This window comes from Aquarana catesbeiana, linkage group LG05 (genome assembly GCF_042186555.1).
Source record: "Aquarana catesbeiana isolate 2022-GZ linkage group LG05, ASM4218655v1, whole genome shotgun sequence".
In the NCBI taxonomy this organism is placed as follows: Eukaryota; Metazoa; Chordata; class Amphibia; order Anura; family Ranidae; genus Aquarana; species Aquarana catesbeiana.
The window spans coordinates 618,617,876-618,640,628 of NC_133328.1; the positions used below are offsets into that span (position 1 = coordinate 618,617,876).

Below are 22,753 nucleotides of genomic sequence, written 5' to 3' on the forward strand. Positions count from 1 at the left end.
TGGGTCATGGATGGATCCTCCAGCAGGACAATGACCCAAAACATACCGCCAAGGCAACAAAGGAGTGGCTCAAGAAGAAGCACATCAAGGTCATGGAGTGACCTAGTCAGTCTGCAGACCTTAATCCCATAGAACATTTATGGAGGGAGCTGAAACTTTGAGTTGCCAAGCGACAGCCAAGAAACCTTAAGGATTTAGAGAAGATCTGTAAAGAAGTGTGCAAACCTGGTCACCAACTACAAGAAATGTCTTGCCTCTGTGCTTTCCAACAAGGGTTTCCCCACCAAGTACTAAGTCATGTTTTGCTTTGGAATCAAATACTTATTTCACTCACTGAACTGCAACTTAATTTATATCATTTGTATCATGTTTTTTTTTTCTGGATTTTTGGTTGATATTCTGTCTCTATCATTTAAAATGCACCTATGATAAAAATTATAGACCCTTCATTTCTTTGTAAAGTGGGAAAACTTACATAATCTGCAGGGGATCAAATACTTTTTTCCCCAACTGTAAATCCCCTTTGTGTGCACCGATGAACTTTACAATCATATTTACAATCCTAACTATATATTGTATATATGTAAAAGTAGTGGTGATGTCATCGTTGTGCGGTACATAAATTGTGCAGAGAGCAGAGCTGTGGGAGGGGCCAAACAGGCTCCACCTACTAAGTGCTGACTGCAGAAAACTACAGAAGGGGAGGAGACAAGACCAGTCACCCTGTACAAGGAGAGAAAGCAGAGCTGTGGGAGGGGCCATGTAGGCTCCACCCACTACAGGCTGCTTGCAGAGAACTCCAGGAAGGGGCGGAGACAAGACCAGTCACCCTGCACAAAGGGAGAAAGCAGAGCTGTGGGAGGGGCCCAACAGGCTCCACCCACTACAGGTTGCCTGTTGAGGACTACAGGAGGGGGCAGAGACAAGACCAGTCACCCTGCACAAGGGGAGAGAGAGAGAGCAGCAGAGCTGTGGGAGGGGCCCTGTAGGCTCCACCCACTACAGGCTACCTGCAGAGAACTACAGGAGGGGGGTGGAGACAAGACCAGTCACCCTGCACAAGGAGAGAGTGCGAGCTGTGGGAGGGGCCCTGTAGGCTCCACCCATTACAGGCTGCCGTCAGAGAACTACAGGAGGGGGTGGAGACAAGACCAGTCACCCTGCACAAGAGGAGAGAGAACCTGTGATTGGTCTTTATTACTGGAAGGAAAAATCTCACACTGCATTACTGCACAGATCTGGAAGAAATACACAAAGCACGCCGAATGCCAAATGTATTTAGACTTTTTTTTTTTTTTTGCCTGGAGTTCAGCTTTGACAGCCAGTCATATTATTTCCGCTATCTGATTTGATTTGCAGAAGCAGGTTCCTCCCCTTGACACTATTATGCCCACTGTTTGTAAACAGCTATGTATCCTGTAGCTTTCCATACTACTGACAATCTGCCAGGAAATCTTTGCATAACGCTTAACATCTGCTTCTAATATTATATGCACGCAGATGTAGAGCTCCGGGTCATCATCTGAAGAACAACAAAGACTCTTTCTATGCAGCACTGAAATCCGTGAAGCACAGACGACAACAGTTCCCTATAATTCATTCGGCTGACCTTTGCTGCTAAACCATTGATTACAACTGAAGACAGAAATGGCACACTTACTTTAATGTTACTGGGTGTGTCCCGGGAAATGGACGTTCAATTTCTAGATCTCTTCGGCTGAAAAATAGAAGAGAATAAGGAGTTAATGCATATCTATGTAGGCAATTTCTAGCCCCATGGGCTGGGTGGTGACAAGATGGTTCCAGGAAGTGACCTTAACAGGGCCAGTGGTCATGTACTCTGTCATGGCTTAAGATTCCATGGCACTATTCCCAACACACACGTTCCTGTAGACGTGGCCGTGTGTATCGGTGGGTGCTGAAGTGACCACAGGCTGGAACCGTGAACAATCAGAGCCAGAAATTTCACCAGCACACCATGGGTCTTCAAAGCTTTATTAGGCATTCACATTATTACAGCAAACAGCAACGTTTCGGAAGCCTTGCAGGACCCCTTCATCAATCATGTGGCCTGATGTGTGTCACATGTCTGATGAATGGGTCCTGCAAGGCTTCCGAAACGTTGCTGTTTGCTGTAATAATGTGATCACCTAATAAAGTTTTGGACCCAATTCTGGAGACCCATGGTGTGCTGGTGACATTTCTCGCTCTGTTATGGCTTAATATGACTCTATGCTATCCAAAAAAATTTACTTTTGAACAAGGGGCAACCACAAATCAAAGGGAGATAAGATTTACCACCATATTACTATTCTCTGGCAGATAAGTACATTTCTGCAAATCCTGTTGGATTGAAGCTCCACACATTGCTGGTTAACCAGTGCAGGAGAAAAGCCCATGTGCACGTAGCCAAAAATATAGCCAAAACTGTTTTGTTTTTTGTTTTGGATAAAGCAGTCTAATGTTTAAACCCTTATTCTAAACCAGGGTTCTGAGTAAACCTAGGGTTCCTCTTAAGATTGCTAAGAGTTCCTTGAGCTATGGTTGATTGACCTCCCATTTGATGGTGCCTGCCTAGTTCCAGGGCCAATGCCACTTGGCAGAGCCAGCTACATCAATGATCTTTTTAGCTATCTGTAAAGGAGGCAACCTTCCCACTGACCACCAATGTAAGGGGCATTTTTCCCATGGACCCCTATTGAATCGGTTTTAGCAGGGGTTCCCTGAGACGTGAAAATTATTTCAAGGGTTCCTCTAGAGCAGGTGTCTCCAAACTTTCTAAATAAAAGGCCAGTTTACTGTCCTTCAGAGTTTAGAGGGGCCAGACTGTGGCCAGTAGGAGTAGAAAATGTCCTGGCTTCGGTAACAATGCCCCATCATGGGTGTAAGAGGTAGGATTAGTGCCCCATCGCTGGTGTCAGTGGGAGGATTAGTGCTCCATTATTGGTATCAGTGGCAGGAATTGTGCCCTATTGTTAATGTCAGTGGGAGGAGTAGTGCCTCAAGGGCTGGAAAAGGGCAATCTGGCCCCGGACCGCAGTTTGGAGACAACTGCCCTAGGGTAAAAAAATTGAGAAAGGCTGCCCTATTGATTTATTGTTCCTTTCTGTGTCCCATTGGGGAGATTTGCCTTCAATTCATTTCCCCAAGACACAAGGTGAAGTTACAGCAAATCTCTTCAAAGTGAAGGGAATTCCCCTTTTAGACAGTTGTCTCCATTGAAAGACTTACCCTATACAGTATTCTAGTTCTGGCGACAACTGTAGAATTTGGGATATCCCATCACTTAGTTGTAGAAACTACTTAGTGGGGACACAGACAGTATTAAAAAACTTGACAGGGGTTCTTATCCTTCCCCACTCAAAATCTAAAAGATGTTTGGGCTATAAATAGAAATTTAAGGGCATGTATATCGGTTTTACTCATGATCTGGGCAAAAAAAAAAATTTATTTTAGTGAAGTAAATATAAAAAAGGGGTAGGAAACTGTGGCACTCCATCTGTGGTGAAAATACAAAGCCCATCATGCTTATATCTATGGGAGTCATACCAGTCGTGCAGGTACTCATGGGATCTGCACGACTCTGGGGATCTGCACGATCTGGGGTTTCACTACAACTGGATTGCGATGTATTTAATTTTGTTGACGCTTTTAGTTTTGAGCACTAGCATTTTATATCTATATAATATATATACATATATATACACACACACACATACATACACACACTAAATTACTCCTGCCTTTATACACACTTGAACTTAATGGCATCCCAGTCTTATTCCGTAGGGTTCAATATTGAGTTGGCCCACCCTTTGCAGGTATAACAGTTTCAGCTCTTCTGGGAAGGCTGTCCACAAGGTTTAGGAGTGTGTCTATGGGAATATTTGACCATTCTTCCAGAAGCGCATTTGTGAGGTCAGGCACAGATGTTGGACGAGAAGGCCCGGCTTGCGTTCTCCACTCTAATTCATCCCAAGGGTGTTTTTTCGGGTTGAGGTCAGGACTCTCTGCAGGCCAGTCAAGTTCCTCCACCCCAAACTCACTCATCCATGTCTTTATGGACCTTGCTTGCTTGGGATGAATTAGACCAAAATGAAGAAAAAAAATGTTTTGCCCATAGTTCTACTTTCATTGATTGGATGTAGTTGCGTGTGCAAAGGAATTTTATCACAGTTTAGGATTGTCGAGGTTGCCTACCACCGATAATGAATGTAATTTATGATTACTTTGCATTTTCACTTCTGTCCAGCAGGTGGAGCTTCAGGCTAATTTTTCCTGTCTACCTGTCTATTCTTAGCTGCTCTGCTAGAAAAAAAAATCTTGTAGTTTTGGGAGATCAACTATTGGACAGCTCAAGTATAGCCCAACGGTTTGGCAAGGTGTTGTGGAGCCGAAAGCCAATGCATCAATGACCAGTGGAGTTAGTATATATAGCATGGCAGAGAGTTATGTCAGCCCTCCACCCATAGACGGGCTGCATGCTGGGACTATGTGTACACATTGCCTAGACCGTGCTTACACTCTCTGCACCATTCCACATTTACCTGTTGTAGGACTTCACAAAAAGCGCTAGATTATTTTGGTTGATGTTCATGATGTGCTGGCGGTAGGTGTAAATCAAATCATGGTTGTTGTTGATTTCATCCTAGACAGACACATAGAAAACGTAAAGTCTCAGCTGAAAACAATTATACTACAAAGAGCTAGGCAGCGATTCCCTGCGGTTATGAATTTGTAAAGTAGGTCAGGACACAAGCTGTTTCTCTAGAGCCCCGACAACATTAACAACACCAGATCTTTTGCGTACACATGAGGACCATGTCCGTACTCTGCCTATTATACCCATAATAGCTCTCCGCGAGTTATCTGCAATCACTTAGCTTATTGTCTGCACTAACAATAGCAAAAAGGGGTTTATTTACACACGCCCGGATGAAATGCGCTGCATATGACTTGATAAAATACATTTCATAACTAATAAAAAGGGGTGATTGTTAATCATTTGTTATCCTACGTCATTTGGGTTCCAGTACATCAGTGATGGTTGTGCAATGCTAAAGAATTAAAGGGCATCTCCTTGTTTTTAGCCCAGAAAATGAAAACGATTAATTCTATGGTCACATATTTTTAAGGTATATTATATCATATAATATGATATAATAAAATATAATAATATAGTCAACTACTCACCACATGACTTCATTGCTCAGGCTTCTTATGTGCTTTTAACCTTGCTAAAGGCCGGTTCACACCAGATCGCAATGCGGGAAACCCGCGTTCCATGCACGTTTCCCGCAACCACATTCAAAACGCAAGACTGCTATGGGTGTCAATGTATTCCTAATGCCACCTTAAATGCAGATCACAAATGCAATGCATTTGCCTGCACTGGATAGCATTGTAGCGCAGTACCATGTGATCCAGCTGTTGTGCGTTTTTAAAAGTAACGCATGTGCTACTTTTGGTCACATGAATGGACTGACAATCGCACCGCTGAGGACTGAGGGCTCTTGAGAGGAGTATTGAGGCAGGGTGCTGAGATGTTTTCAGGGAGACACCACCCTGCTGGCTCCTTCCACCAGCCATGATCTGTCTGATGTGCATAGAGAAGCCAAGAAGTCGGTTAACCATAGGGTGGAAAGCATTTTGCTTTCTTCATTTGGGTTCATGTTGCTAAATGTCTTTGCTTTATATCTTGGCCATTTATCTTGGCCTTCACTGCTCACTGGACAGTCCAACTATGGGCAGTTAAGTCATGATAATGCAGCGCACCAACGCCATCCCTTTACAAGGGGCAAATTTCTATTGGTTCGTTAATTTGCTGACTGGAGATCACCTAGTGGGTGGAGGGCATGATGTGCAAGTGACCTGTGTAGCACTGACTCCCTAAGAAGCTGCTGAGATGTTTGGGTTGTCCATGGGTAACCAACCCTGCAACCTGGCTCAATGTACCATCATAACCGGGACAACAAATAGGCTCCAGTCTCTATTTTTTACCTTTTATTGCCAAACTCAAAGACTGGAGAGAACGTTTGGCCTAGGGAAGCAGGATACCCAAACAAATGGCACAAAAATGGAGGCTGGGTACTTTTAATTACCAATAGTAGCAGCAGAAGGCCATTTCTGAACAGCCCCATGGTAAATACTGGAATTAGAGGAGTAGACAACAGGATCTATGACTCTGTAAGAGCAGTCACAGTCTTTTTTAGTTACAGTGGATCTCTCTCAATCAATCTGGCTCTTGGCCCTATGATAGCAGCCAATGATACCTTGATTAGCCACCAGTCAAGGTATAAGTCAAAGGTACCTTGATTGGTGGGCAATTAATCCTTCTTACAAGGTCCAGCAGCAGCTTCTACCCAGCTTCTCTGTGACACCCTTCAGTTAGACAATTCCTTGTAAGCCTAGATCCCCTAAGGAAAACATACCATCTTCAGTTCAGGTTCTTGGGCCTTCAGCAGATACCCCAACCCCCAGGAAAGGCCCAAGCAGAACTCCAAGGGAAAGAGAGTTCTGGAAAGGTGCTTCCAAATATTTAGGACCTACCCAAGTCATACCTCTGAAAACAGCTGCTCAAGGATTGGCTGGTCAGATAAATAGTCAAAATCCAGAAAGTTGCCCCCCCCCCCCCCCCCCCCGCACTGTATACTGAAGCCTCCTTCCATCGACAGATGGGAACAATTAACACCCTTGAGCCTAGGGAAGACTTGCAGGCTCAGAAGCTGTGATTAATAGCTCAGGCTAGTTACAGTTTAGCAAAAACACACATTAAATATAGGGATCCAACAGCATATGGCAGTTGTTAAAGTGGTTCTAAAGGTAGGAGGTTTTTTACCCCAATGCATTCTATATATTTACCTGAGCCCAATCTCAATCCAGCTCTGTGCTCAAGAGCAGCAGCTCTCTTGGATCGGATTTCTCTCCCCTCACTGGACAATGAGGCAGCGGTGGGAGCTATTTGCCCCTGCTGCTGTTAATCACAGGCTGTTGGTAGAGAGTATGGGGGGGCTGAGCCATGCTTTGTGCGTCAATGGACACATAGAGCACGGCTCAGGGACCGAGCTCGCATGAGTGTCCCCATAGCAAGTGGCTTGCTATGGGGGCACTCAGCAGGTTGAAAGAGCCAAGAGGGCCAGTGGGGGACCCCAGGAGAGGAGGATTGTGGCTGCTTTGTGCAAAACCACTGCACAGAGCAGGTAGGTATGACATGTTTTGTTTTGAAAGAAAATTCCCTTAAGCCCCGTACACACGATTGGCTTTTCCGGCTTTTCCGACAACAAATGTTGGATGTGAGCTTCTTGGCTGAAAGTCCGACTGTGTGTATGCTCCATCGGACATTTGTTGGCGGACTTTCCGCCAACAAATGTTGGCTAGCAGGTTCTAAAATTTTCCACCAACAAAACTTTGTTGTCGGAATTTCCGATCGTGTGTGCACAAGTCCGACGCACAAAAGTTCCACGCATGCTCGGAATCAAGCAAAAGGAGCTGCACTGGCTATTGAACTTCCTTTTTCTCGGCTCGTCATACGTGTTGTACGTCACCGCGTTCCCACGTTCGTAATTGTTGGCCAACATTTGTGTGACCGTGTGTATGCAAGACAAGTTGAGCCAACACCCTTCAAACAAAATTCCACGGTTTTGTTGTCGGAAAGTCCGATCGTGTGTCCGAGGCATTGGAGTCACTTTGAGATGTCAAAAGAACCCCTTTACCGGTTCACTTCATAGCCATAAAATTTGAAAATACTCTACTCCAATGTAAGGATTGCAGATAGACTCACTATTGGGGTTGGTATTGTATTCATCAAGCTACTACTAATACTTTAGCCAGACAAGTGAGAGCGGATAACACAGAGAAGCATTTTTCTTACAATGAAAAAAAGGCTATTACTTCATTTTCTTTAAATTCTCCAACATACCTTGGCAAAGAGATGAGAGATCACCATTTCGGTTAAGCCGTGGGCCAATCCAGAGAGCTGCACAAACATAGACAGATGAATAAATAAATGCAAAAATTGACAGAGAGCAAACAAGAACTTGCACTGCTACTAATAGAAAAGGTACCAGAGCAAGTAAACGAACAAAAGCGTAAAAAGAAAAAAAAAAAAGAAAAAAGAGAAAAGTGTAAGCACCAAAAAATACAGGAATGTAAAAAAACCAATGATTTTATGAACAGAGCTGTGTGTTTTTCTTAGCAGTGTCTATGAAATAAGCATTTACTAGCTTTTCATACATGCCAGGCTAGCAAATTTATTAGAAACAACAGGAGCCGCTGCGGAGATGTGTGCCCCATAGAGAGCCGGTCACAATCTTATGCTGTGGTAATTGAATGCGGGGAAATCCACATCCAATTCGCAATAGTGTGAACCCAGCCTAAGGGTCCCGCTGTATCTGAAATATCCATCTCAAGGGTAATTCCTCTGGTGAAATTTAATACCATTTAAAACAATTTTGTAAAGATTCCCAAATTAAATTCTAAATATATTTTTCTGATGTTGCAAATGTTATTGCTGCGAATATAAAACACTGTGTTACAAGTGCTAGCCACTGTACTTCTGGGCCCCATAGCAAATGCACGGCCTGCTATGGCTGTAGCTACTAGACATGTGCAATTCATTTAGTTCTGAATTCGTTTTTTTAATGAATTTAGACAAATCCGTTAATTCGGAAATATACAAATTTCCGAATTTTCGAAAATCAAAAAATGTGAAATTTTGGAAATTCGGAAATTCGAAAATTCGGAAATTAAAAATTCGGAAGTTAGAAGTTCAGAAATAGAAAATTCAGAAATTCCGAAATTAGAAAATACGAAAATTCGGAAATCCAAAAATAAGAATGAAAATTTGAAAATTCAAAAGAACGAAAATCTGAAAATAAGAATGAAAATCCAAAAATTCAAAAACCTGAAAATTCGGGTTTTAACTAATAATAACTTAACTATTGCTAACTATTAAATTATAGGTATTGGAATTTCCTTTCAAATTTTGGCTGTTAACGAACACAAATTACGGTATATCCGAAGTTACCGATTATCCATAATAATGAATGCCGTATCTAAACGAATGGAACGTGATGAATTAATAATAATAATAATAATAAAAACGTATTATTATTATTTTCTTCCGTTCCATTTGTTTAGATGCGGCATTCGTTATTCCGGATAATTTGTAACTTCAGATAAATTTGTATTCGTTATGTTCACTAGCAGCCACATTTGAAAGGAAATTCCAATACTTATAATTTAGTAGTTAGTTATTAATAGTTAGTTCATTATTTTTTAGAATTTTTGGATTTTCGGATTTTCCCGGAAGTGCAGGATCATGTATATATGCTGTATACGTGATCCTGCACAGCGCGGCGGCCCTGTAGCAGTATATGTGCTATAGGGCGGTCGGCAAGTGGTTAAGAAAAATTATTCTGGAAGCTTTTTCTACATCTGTGCTGAAAAGTAGGCCAGATCAGTAGGAGAGATCAGATTACATACAATGCTGAAAGGAGAAGTCCAGCCTGGGCTCGTTTGGCTGGGCTTCTCCTATGGGTCACAGGTGTGCAATTCGTTTTGCACTCCTGTGACCCGTTTTCAGCAGAGAGCGGTCTGAAGTCCGCTCTCTAGTGACGTCACAGGAATCAGTTCAGGCACCGCGTCATCCCGACAATAAAGTCTGGATCCACCAAGTGCCTGGACTGACACCTGTCTCAGCCTCTCAGTGAGGCACTGAGAGCCTGAACCGGCCGTTTCCCCCCGTCCACAGCTCAGCGATCCAGTGAGCACGAGGGGGCAGGGCGGAGAGCTGCTGATTGACAGAGAGCTCTCCTCTTGGGGATCTGTGAGAACTGAGCCATCGTCAATGTTCGATCGCTCGGTTCTCAGTGAAGAGGCAGATGCAGCGTCGGACCGATGCTGTATCCACCTAGGTAAGTATAAACCTGCAACAAAAAAAAACAAAAAACTTATCTTTGAATGAATCAGAGGCAGTCCCTCACCCTCTCTCTCCATCTGGCTTAGTCAGTTACACACAGGCAGCCAACAAGCATGCAGGCAGGATTGGCCTTTTTTTATTATACAGTGACTGTTGCCCAAAGCAGTAAATGTTTATTTGTAAAATAAAAAGTTAATGTAATGTGATCATCAAAAAATGATCAATAATAGGCTAGAGTAGCGGGAAAGATCAGATTACATGCAGTGCTAAACGACCTTCTCTGTGCATCTGACCTAGTCAGTTATACACAGGCTGCCGCCAAGCATGCAGGTAGGACTGCCATTTCTTACTATACAATGGCTGCAGAATTCAATGTTTATTTGTGAAATAAAAGATTTTATAGAAATCCTTAAAAATTATAAATCATCAGCTTAAAAATGTAAAGGTAAAAAAAGAAATGATGAAATGGAATAAAAACTTGAATTGCATTGAACGGAATCATGTAGTCCACCTACCTTGGTGGCCGCCCAGTCCATCCATCCTTCTGCACAAGGGTTAATGTTAATAAGCACCAGGCCCTCCACCATGCTGGGATGGTTTAGCTAGAAGAGAAAGAAAGAGTTCCTTGTTCAGAGAACAATTTTCCACTGATATGACACCAACGTGCTGTCCGCACAATGGCAGCCAATTCCTATTCTCAGGGCAGTTCACCGTGAATTTAGGCGAGGAGATAACTCTCTTTAATGCTGAGCGTGTAATCCAATCAGAACTTTAGAATCTGGGCAGTGAACAGTTTTAAGATTCAACTCCGAGCAAATACATGAAGAAGCATTTATACTATTTAGGCATTTCTTCAAAAGCTTTTTTTTTTTTTTTTTCTATTCAGTTGGTGTAATCAGTTGAAATCTCTTGTTATAATGAAGTTCCACCATCTGAAAGCCAAAATCAGGCTTACAGTGGAAGTGCTCTCTGAATCAGTATGGTGATGTTCTCTGTTACCAAACCCAGGACCCTGTATTTACTATATCTGGTCTCCCACGGTACACAGAACATGGAAATGCAATTACTTTAGTAAATATAAACTGCTATATACCTTTTCTCATCAGCAGTATATAGCAGTCTTGTGATTTCTATCAGTTACTGGTGAAGCTTGTAGGAGCAGTTTTCAAATTCACTGAGCTGTCTTATGAGGCTGCAGGACCCCTGATCCTCTGTCTGGACAGTGCTGAGTGGCCCTGTGCTGATCACATGCACCCTCCCAAGCAAGCAAAAAAACTCTCTAGAAATGCACACCAAACTGAGCATGTGCAGCCTGACTCCAAAGGCTCTGTCTTATCCAGAATTGTCCAGGGGGACAATGCAGGGAGGGGGGGATCTGTACATACAGGATCATAGTTACATAGTAGGTGAGGTTGAAAAAAGACACAAGTCCATCAAGTCCACCCTACTGTATGTGTGTGATTATATGTCAGTATTACATTGTATATCCCTGTATGTTGCAGTCATTCAGGTGCTTATCTAATAGTTTCTTGAAGCTATCAATGCTCCCCGCTGAGACCACCGCCTGTGGAAGGGAATTCCACATCCTTGCCACTCTTACAGTAAAGAACCCTCTACATAGTTTAAGGTTAAACCTCTTTTCTACTAATTGTAATGAGTGGCCACGAGTCTTGTTAAACTCTCTTCTGCGAAAAAGTTTTATCCCTATTGTGGAGTCACCAGTACGGTATTTGTAAATTGAAATCATATCCCCTCTCAAGCGTCTCTTCTCCAGAGAGAATAAGTTCAGTGCTCACAACCTTTCCTCATAACTAAGATCCTCCAGACCCTTTATTAGCTTTGTTGCCCTTCTTTGTACTCGCTCCATTTCCAGTACATCCTTCCTGAGGACTGGTGCCCAGAACTGGACAGCATACTCCAGGTGCGGCCGGACCAGAGTCTTGTAGAGTGGGAGAAGCATCAAGCATCCTTTTTACACAATGCGGAGGATTAACCCTTTAGGTTTCACAGTGAGTATAACAAGCATGCTTTACTGCGTATACAGACTAGACATGTGCGATTAGTTTCGTACGAATCGGAAATTCGTACGAATTTCCAAAAATTTGTACATTCGTAAGGATCCGAAATACGAATTTTTATGCATACGAATTTTGTACGAAATTTCGTGTACAAACTTCGGATAAATTTATCATTACGAACTTTCATTATTGTTACGAAAAGTTAACAAAACTAAAAGTTAAAAGTCCAGAAAGTCAGCACAGCACAGGGATGATGAGAGCCCCTCATAATGATAAACTTATCATAACGAACTTTCGTTATTGTTATGAAAATATTACGAACCTAACGAAAATTTGTATTTCGTACGAATCCGAATTGAATTTCGGACACGAATTACGAATTCATTTTAATACGAAACGGAACAAAACGAAACAAATTTATTGACGGCGCACATGTCTAATACACACTGACTTTACTGTTGTGGGTTTAGTAACACTTTAAAGTGATTGTAAAGGATCATTTTTTTTTTTTTTTAAATAAAATGCACAGAGTGGCCCCGAACATGCTCTTCTGAGGTCCCCCGGCGGCTCTCGCGGCTCCTCCCCACAATAGATAACACCCTAGGGGAAGCGCTCTCCCGGGGGGGTTACCTTGCGGGCGCGCTCCCAAGTCCAGCATTTGCGTCCATAGACACGAATGCCGGACTCGGCCCCGCCCCCCGTGCCCACGTCATTGGATTTGATTGACAGCAGTGGGAGCCAATGGCTGCGCTGCTATCAATTTATCCAATCAAGAGTCGGGAACCCGTGGAGAGAGGGACAGAGCGTCCCCGACAAAGAGATGAAGTGGCTCAGGTAAGTAAAACAGGGGGCTGGGGGGCCGGTGACTGCCAGGTGTTTTTTCACCTTAATGCATAGGATGCATTAAGGTGAAAAAACACAAGGGTTTACAACCCTTTAAGAGCAGGTAGGAGGCGGGGCAAGGACACCAAGACTGCAGAACTGCAGGCTCCAGAGAGTGTTGTCACCCAATAGTCACATGCTCCACTGCTGTAGTCAGGCTCTGATTGAATGGAGGCCTGTAGTCACTGGTAAGTAATTATTAGACTAGATTAGGGATAGGTCAGTGGAATGGGAAGGCAAGGGTTCAGATCAGTTTTACATTTAAAAAAAAACGTACATTGGAAAAAGAGAAGGTTACTTACAGCGAATCTTGTGAGGATATAGGCTCCAGCTCCGATTCCCATTCCAATCACACTTCTTAGACTATAGGCACAAAAAAAGAACAAAAAAAAAAAAAAACACAATCACTTTGTGATATGACCTGAAGATACAACTGCCTCAATGCTATATGTCCAGCAGGGGGCACCGTACAGCCACAACAGACTACATAAGCAGACGCCATATACATAGGAATTGGGTAGACCAGTAATAATAGAGGACCTCAAGTGCAGCCCTTGACGCTTCCAGAGGGCCACACAATGGCAGCGTGTTTTTACTTGCATTGAGATGAAATGAATCAAGTTAGGAAAACCCATTCAAAATGTATATTCTGTAATTCACCTCAAAGCTCAAAGTTATTATACTGCTGCATTTTTTTTTGCAACATGCTGCAATGAAGGGGAAGTTGGAGTCATCATTGGTGTGGCTGCAATAACCCTGCCCCCCCAGCATCATTGTTAGAGAATTTAATGAAAACCCCCAACATTAATGTCAGTAAACGCAATAATAACCCCCAGCATTGGTGTCATTGGATTGCAATAATAATCCCAAACATTGGTGTCAGTGGATTGCAATAATAACCCTCAGCACTGGCATTTTTTGATGCAATAATAACCCCCAGCATTGGTGTCAGTGAATATACTGTAATGCACCTCAAAGCACTAAAGTTTTGATACTGTTGCATTTTTGCAACATACTGCAATGCACAATGAAGAGGAAGTTGGAATCACCTTTATTGTCAGTGGACACAATAAACCCATCTAGCACTGGTATCAGAGAATGCAATAGTAACCCCCAACATTAGTGCCAGTGGAAGCAATTACTCCAGCATTGGTGAAAGTGGATGCAACAATAAACCCCAGCATCGGTGTCAGTAGTTGCAACAGTAAGCCTTAGGCCCCTTTCACACGAGGGGGGCTCCGTTTCTACGGAGCCCGCCTCAGTCCGCTGGCTCAGCGGGAGATCTGTCCGTTGATCTCCGCTGAGCCGGCGGATGACAGGTCCCTCTCTGCTCACTGAGCGGGGAGGGGCTTGTCAGGCGCCGCTGCTGCCTATGGAGGGATCGGACGAAAACGGACAGCGTGTCCGTTTTCGTCAGATCTCACCCGATCCGATCCGCCAGCGACGGATCTGGACGTAGAGCCATACGTCTGCTTTTAGCGGATCGGACGGGGTCGGATGTCAGCGGACATGTCTCCGCTGACATCCGTCGCTCCATAGGCTAACATGGATCGCCCGTTCAGGTCCGCCGTCAAAACTGACAGGCGGACCTGAACGGTCCGATCGTGTGAAAGGGGCCTTAGCATTGCATCATTAGCTACAATAATAAATTCCAGCATTGGTGTCAGTGGATGCAAAAATAACCCTCAACATAAACCTCAGCATTGGTGTCAGTGGATGGAATAATAACCCCTAGCATTGATGTCAGTGAATGCAAAAATAACCCTCAGCGTTGGCATCAGTGGATGCAATAGCCCCTAACAGTGTCAACAGACACAATAATAACCCCAGCACTGGTGTCAGCAGATGCAATAATAACCCTCAGCATTGGTGTCAGCAGATGCAATAATAACAATCACCATTGTTTTCAGTGGATGCAATAACAACTCTCAGCAATGGCATCAGTGGATACAATAATAACTGCCTGAATTAGTGTCAGTGGATGAAATAATAGCCCTCAGCACTGACATCAGTGAATGCAATAATAACCCCCAGCTTTGGTGTCAGTGAATGCAATAATAACCCTCAGCAATGGAGTCAGTGTGGATGTTAGAATAACCCCCGGCATTGGTTTCAGTGGATGCAATATTAATCCTCAGTACTGGCATCCGTTGATGCAGTAATAACCCCCAGCATTAGCATTAATAGAAGCAATAATTACCCAGCATTGGTGGCAGTGAATGTAATAATAATCCTCAGCATTGGTGTCTGTGGATGCATCAAAACCCCCAGCACTGGCATCAATAGATGCAATAATAACCTCAAGCATTGGTATCATTTGACACAAAAATAACCCCCAACACTGGTGTCAGTGAACACAATAATAACCTCCATTGGTGGTATTGATGTTAACACCCCTTCTCCGCACTGGTGCTCAGTAGCCGTGCTATTTATTCTCTCCCCACTGGTGGTGAGAGGTGGTGTTTTTATTCACCCCTATGTATTCCCCGTTGATGGTTAGTACAGTAGCAGTAGTTATCTAAATGGGCTCTTGATGATGTATTAATTAATACAGAGCTGCATTCAATTACGTCTTTTATATCTGCCTAGCGTTCAGCTTTAAATGAGTACTTGTTACTGAATTTTTATCCTTCTTTAATTGGTTAACCATTTAAGGCTAGGTTCACACTTGATCTTGAGCTTCTCATGTGTTCTTGGAGCATTGTTTTTTGGTGTGCTTGTAAGCATATTTTTGCTATGAGTAAGCATCTTTGGATGTGAAACGCATTAGCGATTTGATCCCTGTTATGTCCACTTTTTGTTATTTGTCTGCGATTTTGGATTTTATCTACATTCAATAAAGATGCTTTTTTTATGAAGTGCGGCAGTCCAGGACTTTCCTATTTCCAAGCATATTTTTCAGCCGTTTTTAGCTGTTCGTAAACTTGAGCATTTTTGTGTTAGCCAATGGGAAGCTGGTTACTAGGAGAAGAAATGGCAAGTGTTATTATCTTCTATTCTTAGGTAATTTTTTTAGGCACACCCATTGAAGACTGCAGGGTCCAAAAACGAGTGGCTCCAAAGAAGCTCATAAACAAGCTAATTTTTAAGCTTTGAGTACGTAACCTTCAAGCAACATGATACTCAGGTGTGAAGAGGCACCATTGAATATCCTGGGAATCTTGTTGTTGAGCATTGAAGCTCTTTGGGAAGCATGCTTCATATCATTTAGGTGTGGACCGGACCTAACCAATGCTTACTGAAAAACAACATGAACACTGAGGTGGTGCAGTGTTTTGTGCCCAGTGCTGCATTGCACAGAGGTTGGCCGGGTTCAACCAGGGTTGGCAGTTTGTGATGCAACAAAAACAACAATTGCTATGCAGATTTTCAGACAATAAATGTGACAGTTACCCAAGCTGCTGTACTACCCCAGGCAACATTTCAGCCAGTTGGTCCATGGATGGGTACAGATACCTATATTGAATAGATAAAGAAAGACATTAACAGCCATATTCACATTAACTTTAATACCTTCTAATTAGAAAAATGCCATCTTAAAATATAAATCTTTCCAAGAGTAAAACGGCTCTTCTAATCTGGAAAATTAAAACTGGAGCAAAAGCTGCATTCCGCTTCCCTCCAATCCCAGCTTCCTTTCCCACTAGGTGGGGTGCTAATCACTCGCAGTGTGTGGGAGACGATAAAAAATGGATATTCAAGAACAGCATGCATGCACCAAAGCAGCCAGCAAACAATCAAATATCTTCCACCTCAAGAGGATAACCCCTAGACAGGATAACCCATGGAGCGCCTATGTGCCCATGAAGGCTCTAGAGCAGCCTTTCTCAACCTTTTTGCCCTAGAGGAACCCTTGAAATAATTTTCATGTCTTGGGCAACCCCTGCTAAAACCAATTTATTGGTGGTTAGTGGGAAAAATGCCCCTTATGTTGGTGGCCAGCGGTAAGAATGCCCCTCTTACAATGGTGGTCAAAATGCTACTCTTATGCCGCGTACACACGAGCGGACTTTTTGACCGGACTGGTCCAACAGACTGAGTCCGGCGGACAATTCGACTGTGTGTGGGCTTCATCGGACCTGCAGCAGACTTTTTCGGTCGATAATCTGACGGAATTTAGATTTGGAACATGTTTCAAATCTTTACGTCAGAACTCCGCCTGACCCAGTTCCTATCGAAAAGTCCACTCGTCTGTATGCTAGTCCGACGGACGAAAACTGACACTAGGGCAGCTATTGGCTACTGGCTATAAACTTCCTTATTTTAGTCCGGTCGTACGCCATCACATACAAATCCTTTGGACTTTGGTGTGATCGTGTGTAGGCAAGTCCATTCGTTGGGAAAGTCCGTTGGAAGTCCGCTGAAAGTCCATCGGATAGTCCGTCGGACCAGTCCGGTCGAAAAGTCTGCTCGTGTGTACGCGGCATTACAGACAGCGAAAAAGATAATTGGTTTCATGAAGTTGGCTCTGCCATGTGATGTTGGACCAGAAAAAGGTGTCAAATGGGAGGTTAATCAGCTACAGTTCAAGGAACCCCAAGCATCCTATGAAGGAACCCCCTAGGGTTGCACAGAACCCTGGTTGAGAATAACTGCTCTAGAGCAAAGAAAAGAAGGCAAGAAGGAATGTAAGGTTTTTGATAGGGTCTATAGGAACATTGACCCTATTTTCTCATCATTGCATAATTGAGGCTCTGTTCCCTGATTGGTGACTCAATTATTAGAAATGGTGCCTGTTGCTGAAGTTTGATGGTCATTCTATAGTCAAAGATATACCATTGATCTGCTGGTGAAAGATTACTGAATCATGCCATGTGAGCTCAAGATAGAGTGCTCATATCCTTTGGCAGCATGGACATGCTGGAACCATGCCCTCCCCCCCCCCCCCAATTCCCCCGGGGCCTCCATAGATTGCGGAAACAAGTGAGAGACTCCGATGATTAGGACTGTTAAACAGTGCCAGTTATGAATAATGTTATTGTTGTTGAAGAGAGTTCCTGGTCTGAATATCAAGACGGTATGTGCTTTAACCTATGAGAGGTCTTTAGTGAATGTTCCTAAGCATGTAGAAAAGCAGGTTTCAATGCAAAGTGGGAAAAGCAGATGAGAGATGTCTACTTGGTTCTGGTACCTAGGAAGGGGTTAGAAAGAACTGGACCTCTGAAGAAAAATGTGTGAGGTCTCCATGAATGAGTTTTAAATCTCAGAGATGAAGGGTTATTCATGTCTTAAGGGGGATGGCGTTAGGTCTCAAACAACTCCATTCAGAGAACCTACCTGTGTGGATATAAAGCTAGGGAATTTTCCTGACCCTCAATATAACTGAATAGGCGGCTTGGATGAGCTACAAAACATCTTCAACCTTACAGAACAAGTCCAATTTAAGGTGACTACCATAACCTGGATCAGGGTTTCTCAACCAGGGTCCCATGGAACCCTAGGGTTCCTCCAGATGTTGCTAGGGGTTCCTTGAGCAACTAGCAATTTCTGCCTCTCAGTTCCCACTGACACCAATCTTTTTTCTGTAAGTGGGTATTTCTTCCCAATGGCCACTAGTGAAAGGAGCATTCTTCCCACTGACCATCACACTAATGTATCATGAGTTGTAGATATAGTAATTTTTTTAGCAGAAATTCCCTGAGATCGGAAAGTTATTTCAAGGGTTCCTCTGTGTTGAAAAGGTTGAGGAAGGCTGACCTGGATAAATGAGAACCTTCACAGTCACTTAAAGAACCCATTTAATGATGGAGGACGTAGCTTCACCACATGGCTGACTACATGGTCCCAGAAGCTCACAGAGTTATAAGACTGGTCTTAATCTATGAAGAAGTGTGTAACGTTTCCCCTTTATTTCATTATGGCCGTCCAAGCTCTACAATAAAGTAATTAATCAATCATTCAGGCCTTACAGGCCGGAAGGATGGATACAAGCATAGAAATAAGAAAGAAAAAAACAGAATGCAGGAAAATAGTAAGATGGAAGAAAGGAAATAAGGAAGAGCGGTAGAGGGAAGCAAAGAAACATGCATATCTATGGTTTTTCATGTCCAATTAAATGCACTGCAGGAAAGAAAGCGATAGAAGAATAAAGGAAGAGGGAAATGGAGGAGGCAAGGAAGAAAGCTCCTTATCATTAGAGTAATGATTTCTTGACAGTCTCCTTCCTAAACTCCCTAATCTTTGTTAAATCTTAATTCCTGTAAATCTCCATCAGACTGACAGGTCTAAGTGGTCCATTAACCTCTCACATCACACAAGGTCAAAGCAGAGATCACACGAAGATCATGTAATAATCGGTGTCTTACCCTGATGGAAAGGAAGGGGCTCCTTCGTGTTGGCCAGGAGCATCCACATGACATACGGAGAAGTGCTGTGTGATTTCATGCATGTCCTCACAGCTGAACAGAGGGTTAAAGCAGCTTTTATCTGTAAAGCCAATAGACAGCGTCAAGGTTCCAATCATTAAAGGACTAGATACTTACATTTACATTACACTGCAATGATTTACTTAACTCATTACCACAGAATGGTTTTAACAGAATATTTATTTTTCGTCAGGGCTGACATATGGGTGCACAGTGGTTTTGGCCACCATGTGAACCTGTTGCGCTTATCTCTATACAGTCTGTATGCTTCGTGCACTGGTCCAAATCATTTGGTGAAGGGGGGATTATGGTGGGGGGTTGTTTTTCAGGGGTTGGGCTTGGCCCCTTAGTTCCAGTTAAGGGAACTCTTAAGACATCAGCATACCAAGACGTTTTGGACAATTTAATGCTCCCAACTTTGTGGGAACAGTTTGGGGATGTCCCCTTCCTGTTCCAACATGACTGAGCACCAGTGCAAAAAGCAAGGTCCATAAAGACATGGATGAGCGAGTTTGGGGTGGAAGAACTTGACTGGCCTGCACAGTCTCCTGACCTCAACCCGATAGAACACCTTTGGGATGAATTAGAGCGAAGACTGTGAGCCAGGCCTTCTCGTTCAACATCAGTGCCTGACCCCACAAATGCGCTTCTGGAAGAATGGTCAAACATTCCCATAGACACACTCCTAAACCTTGTGGACAGCCTTCCCAGAAGAGTCGAAGCTGTTATAGCTGCAAAGGGTGGGCCAACTCAATATTGAACCCTACTGACCAAGACTGGGATGCCATTAAAGGTCATGAGTGTGTAAAGGCAGGCGTCACAATACTTTTGGTAATATAGTGTACAGTATATACATGATCCAGCATTTCTGGGTAAGGGTAAAATCCTGTCAGCTCCAACACATGTAAATAAATGAATATAGCCGGTACCCACTGTAACTCTTGTGATACTTTATTTACTTAAAAGAATAAAACATACAATCCTCCAGGCTCACGTGTATCAACCCTCAGTGGGTCTTAATTGTAGCCTGAGGGTCAATGCGTGTGAGCCTGGAGGATTGTATGTTGTATTCCTTCAAGTAAATAAAGTATCGCAAGAGCTACAGTGGGTGCTGGGTATATTCATTCATGACCGCGCAATTACCAGTTACAGAATACGGTATGTTACCCCAACACTTCGTATTCCTGATGTGTGTCTGCTGTACCATATATTTGTATGAGAAAGTATCCTGTTCTCTTTCTATTGCTTTCTTTGTGTGAAATCCCTGGTGTTCTTGCCAGTCTCCCTGCTTTCCCATTAAAAACTGACCACATTAGGTATGAGAGCACACCCCGTGGTCAGTTCTTTTCTTCTCCAATGATCAGACTTATCCTGACACGCCCCCCTCCATGCACAGCCATTCACTGGGAAGCTCAGTGTGCTGCTGTTTCTCCTCCCCTAGCTCTTATACATCTGAAAACAGAGGGAATGTGATCACTTATTAAAAAAAAAGGGAAAAAAAGTGTTTATAATGTTTTTTTATATCAAATGTTTTGCCTTTCATTTCTATTTCAGACGGAACGGTTGTCTATTACCATTTTAAATAATGTTAATATTTTAAATAATTTTAGAATAGAATAATAAAAGAACAGAAGAATAGAACCAAAGAATAAGGAATGATTAAATTGAATTCCAAATCAAATCAATAAATAATAATAATAATAATGTTAGGTAATAAATAAAAAACAGAGTTAAATAAAGAATTAAATAAAAGTAACAAAAGAATAGCGCGCAAGTATAGAATAATTAGTGGTATTAAATCTGACTTACGGTTCAGTCCGATGTCATGGTACGTCAGTATAACAGGTCTGTTCTGTCTTGGTGTCCCACACATAGTGACGTGGACGATCCCATGAGCTGTCTCGATGTCATGTTCCTGGGGGCAATTAAAAAGGGACATGAAAATGAACAAGCTATTAAAGTCAAGTCTTCGATACAGAACTTGTAGCAAATTATTTAAAGTTTAAGCTGTGTTAATATTAATACACATTCCTAAAAACTAAAAAAAAAGTATTTAAAAAATAATAATACACATTCACATGAATAAACTATTTCCATCCCCAGTATGATCCTTGGTATGGTCTTTGGAATGGTTCTTGGTTATGGTCCTTGGTTATGGTCCTTGGTATGGTCATTGGTTATGGTCTTTGGTATGGTTCTTGGTTATGGTCCTTGGTTATGGTCTTTGGTATGGCCCTTGGTTATATTCTTTAGTATGGCCCTTGATTATGGTCTTTGGCATGGTCCTTGGTGATGGTCGTTGGTATGGTCTTTGGTATGGTCCTTAGTTTTGGTCATTCGTGTGGTCCTTGGTATGGTCCTTGGTTGTGGTCTTTGGTATGGTCCTTGGTTATGGTATTGTCCTTGGATATGGTCTTTGGTTATGGTCCTTGGTTATAGTCTTTGGTATGGTCTTTGGTTATGGTCTTTGGTTATGGTCTTTAGCGTAGTCCTTGGTTATGGTCTTTGGTTATGATCTTTGGTATGGTCGCTGGTTATGGCCTTTGGTATTGTCCTTGGTTATGGTCCTTGGTTATAGTCTTTGGACATGGTCCTTGGTTATGGTCTTTGGTTATAGTCTTTGGTATGGTCTTTGGTTACGGTCTGTGGTATGGTCCTTGGTTATGGTCTATGGTTATGGTCTTTGGTGTGGTCGTTGGTTATGATCTTTGGTATTGTACTTAGTTATGGTCTTTGGTTATGGTCCTTGGTTTTTGTCTTTGGTTATTGTCTTTGGTTATAGTCTTTGGTAAGGTCTTTGATTATGGTCTTTGGTGTGGTCCTTGATATGCTTCTTGGTTATGGTCTTTGTTGTGGTCCTTGGTACGGTACCTGTATACTCGCTGTTACCATGAGATAAAAGTTCTTAGTAGTACTCTGAAATTTGTAATATATATTCAATGTAGTGCAATTGAAATACATACAAACATTTAAAGGAAAACTTTCATTAATAAAATATGGAGGCTGGCAGTATTGTCCTCTCCTAGAAATGCTGCTTGCCTGGCTTTATCTTGACCACCTCCCTTCAGTACTTTCTATGTGACCGACTTGGAACATGTATGCATATAATAAGCTCTAATTTTCTTCGACAAGGCCTCGTTCACATTGGTGGTAGGGTTCACTACCCCGCTAAAAAGTGATCTGCGGTGGGTCACCTCTCAGAGGCAATTGGTTTGCAGGCTTTCAGGAGACAATGCTGACTCCCAAATGCCTATTTGTTTTTGTTTTTTTTAACGATGGAAATAGTTTTTGGTAGGCGAGCAATTATGGCGTGGTCCTGAAATTAGAATTTGGTTTGTTTCATATTGCTGATTTAATGGCATACAGCAATTAGCAGAGTTCCTGAAGCCCCCCTCCAGCCAGATATACAGGGAGATACGTCCATAGGGGTTACGTAGTCTAGTTAAGAGGTTGTCTCTCATAAAGGGTCCTTTGATTCCATGAATCCTCCCGGCAGATAAAACAAGGCAGAAAAATGCTTTGTACTGGAGTTTCCATGGTAATATGGATTAAATGTCACCAGTATGAAG

At 42.7% G+C, this 22,753-nt stretch overlaps 1 protein-coding gene across 2 annotated transcripts in view; it reads right to left on the bottom strand.

Moving 5' to 3' along the window:
* The window catches only part of NDRG1 (N-myc downstream regulated 1), a 91,135-nt gene that overhangs the window by 15,804 nt on the left and 52,578 nt on the right, over positions 1-22,753 (bottom strand). For both annotated transcript variants that reach the window (XM_073632273.1, XM_073632274.1), the window contains 8 exons: positions 20,994-21,099; positions 19,125-19,245; positions 16,213-16,275; positions 13,122-13,182; positions 10,435-10,521; positions 7,919-7,975; positions 4,548-4,648; positions 1,661-1,717 (listed from right to left, as the gene is read on the bottom strand). In XM_073632273.1, coding sequence (XP_073488374.1) covers positions 1,661-1,717; positions 4,548-4,648; positions 7,919-7,975; positions 10,435-10,521; positions 13,122-13,182; positions 16,213-16,275; positions 19,125-19,245; positions 20,994-21,099 — 653 coding nt within the window. The remainder of the gene's footprint in view (positions 1-1,660; positions 1,718-4,547; positions 4,649-7,918; positions 7,976-10,434; positions 10,522-13,121; positions 13,183-16,212; positions 16,276-19,124; positions 19,246-20,993; positions 21,100-22,753) is intronic.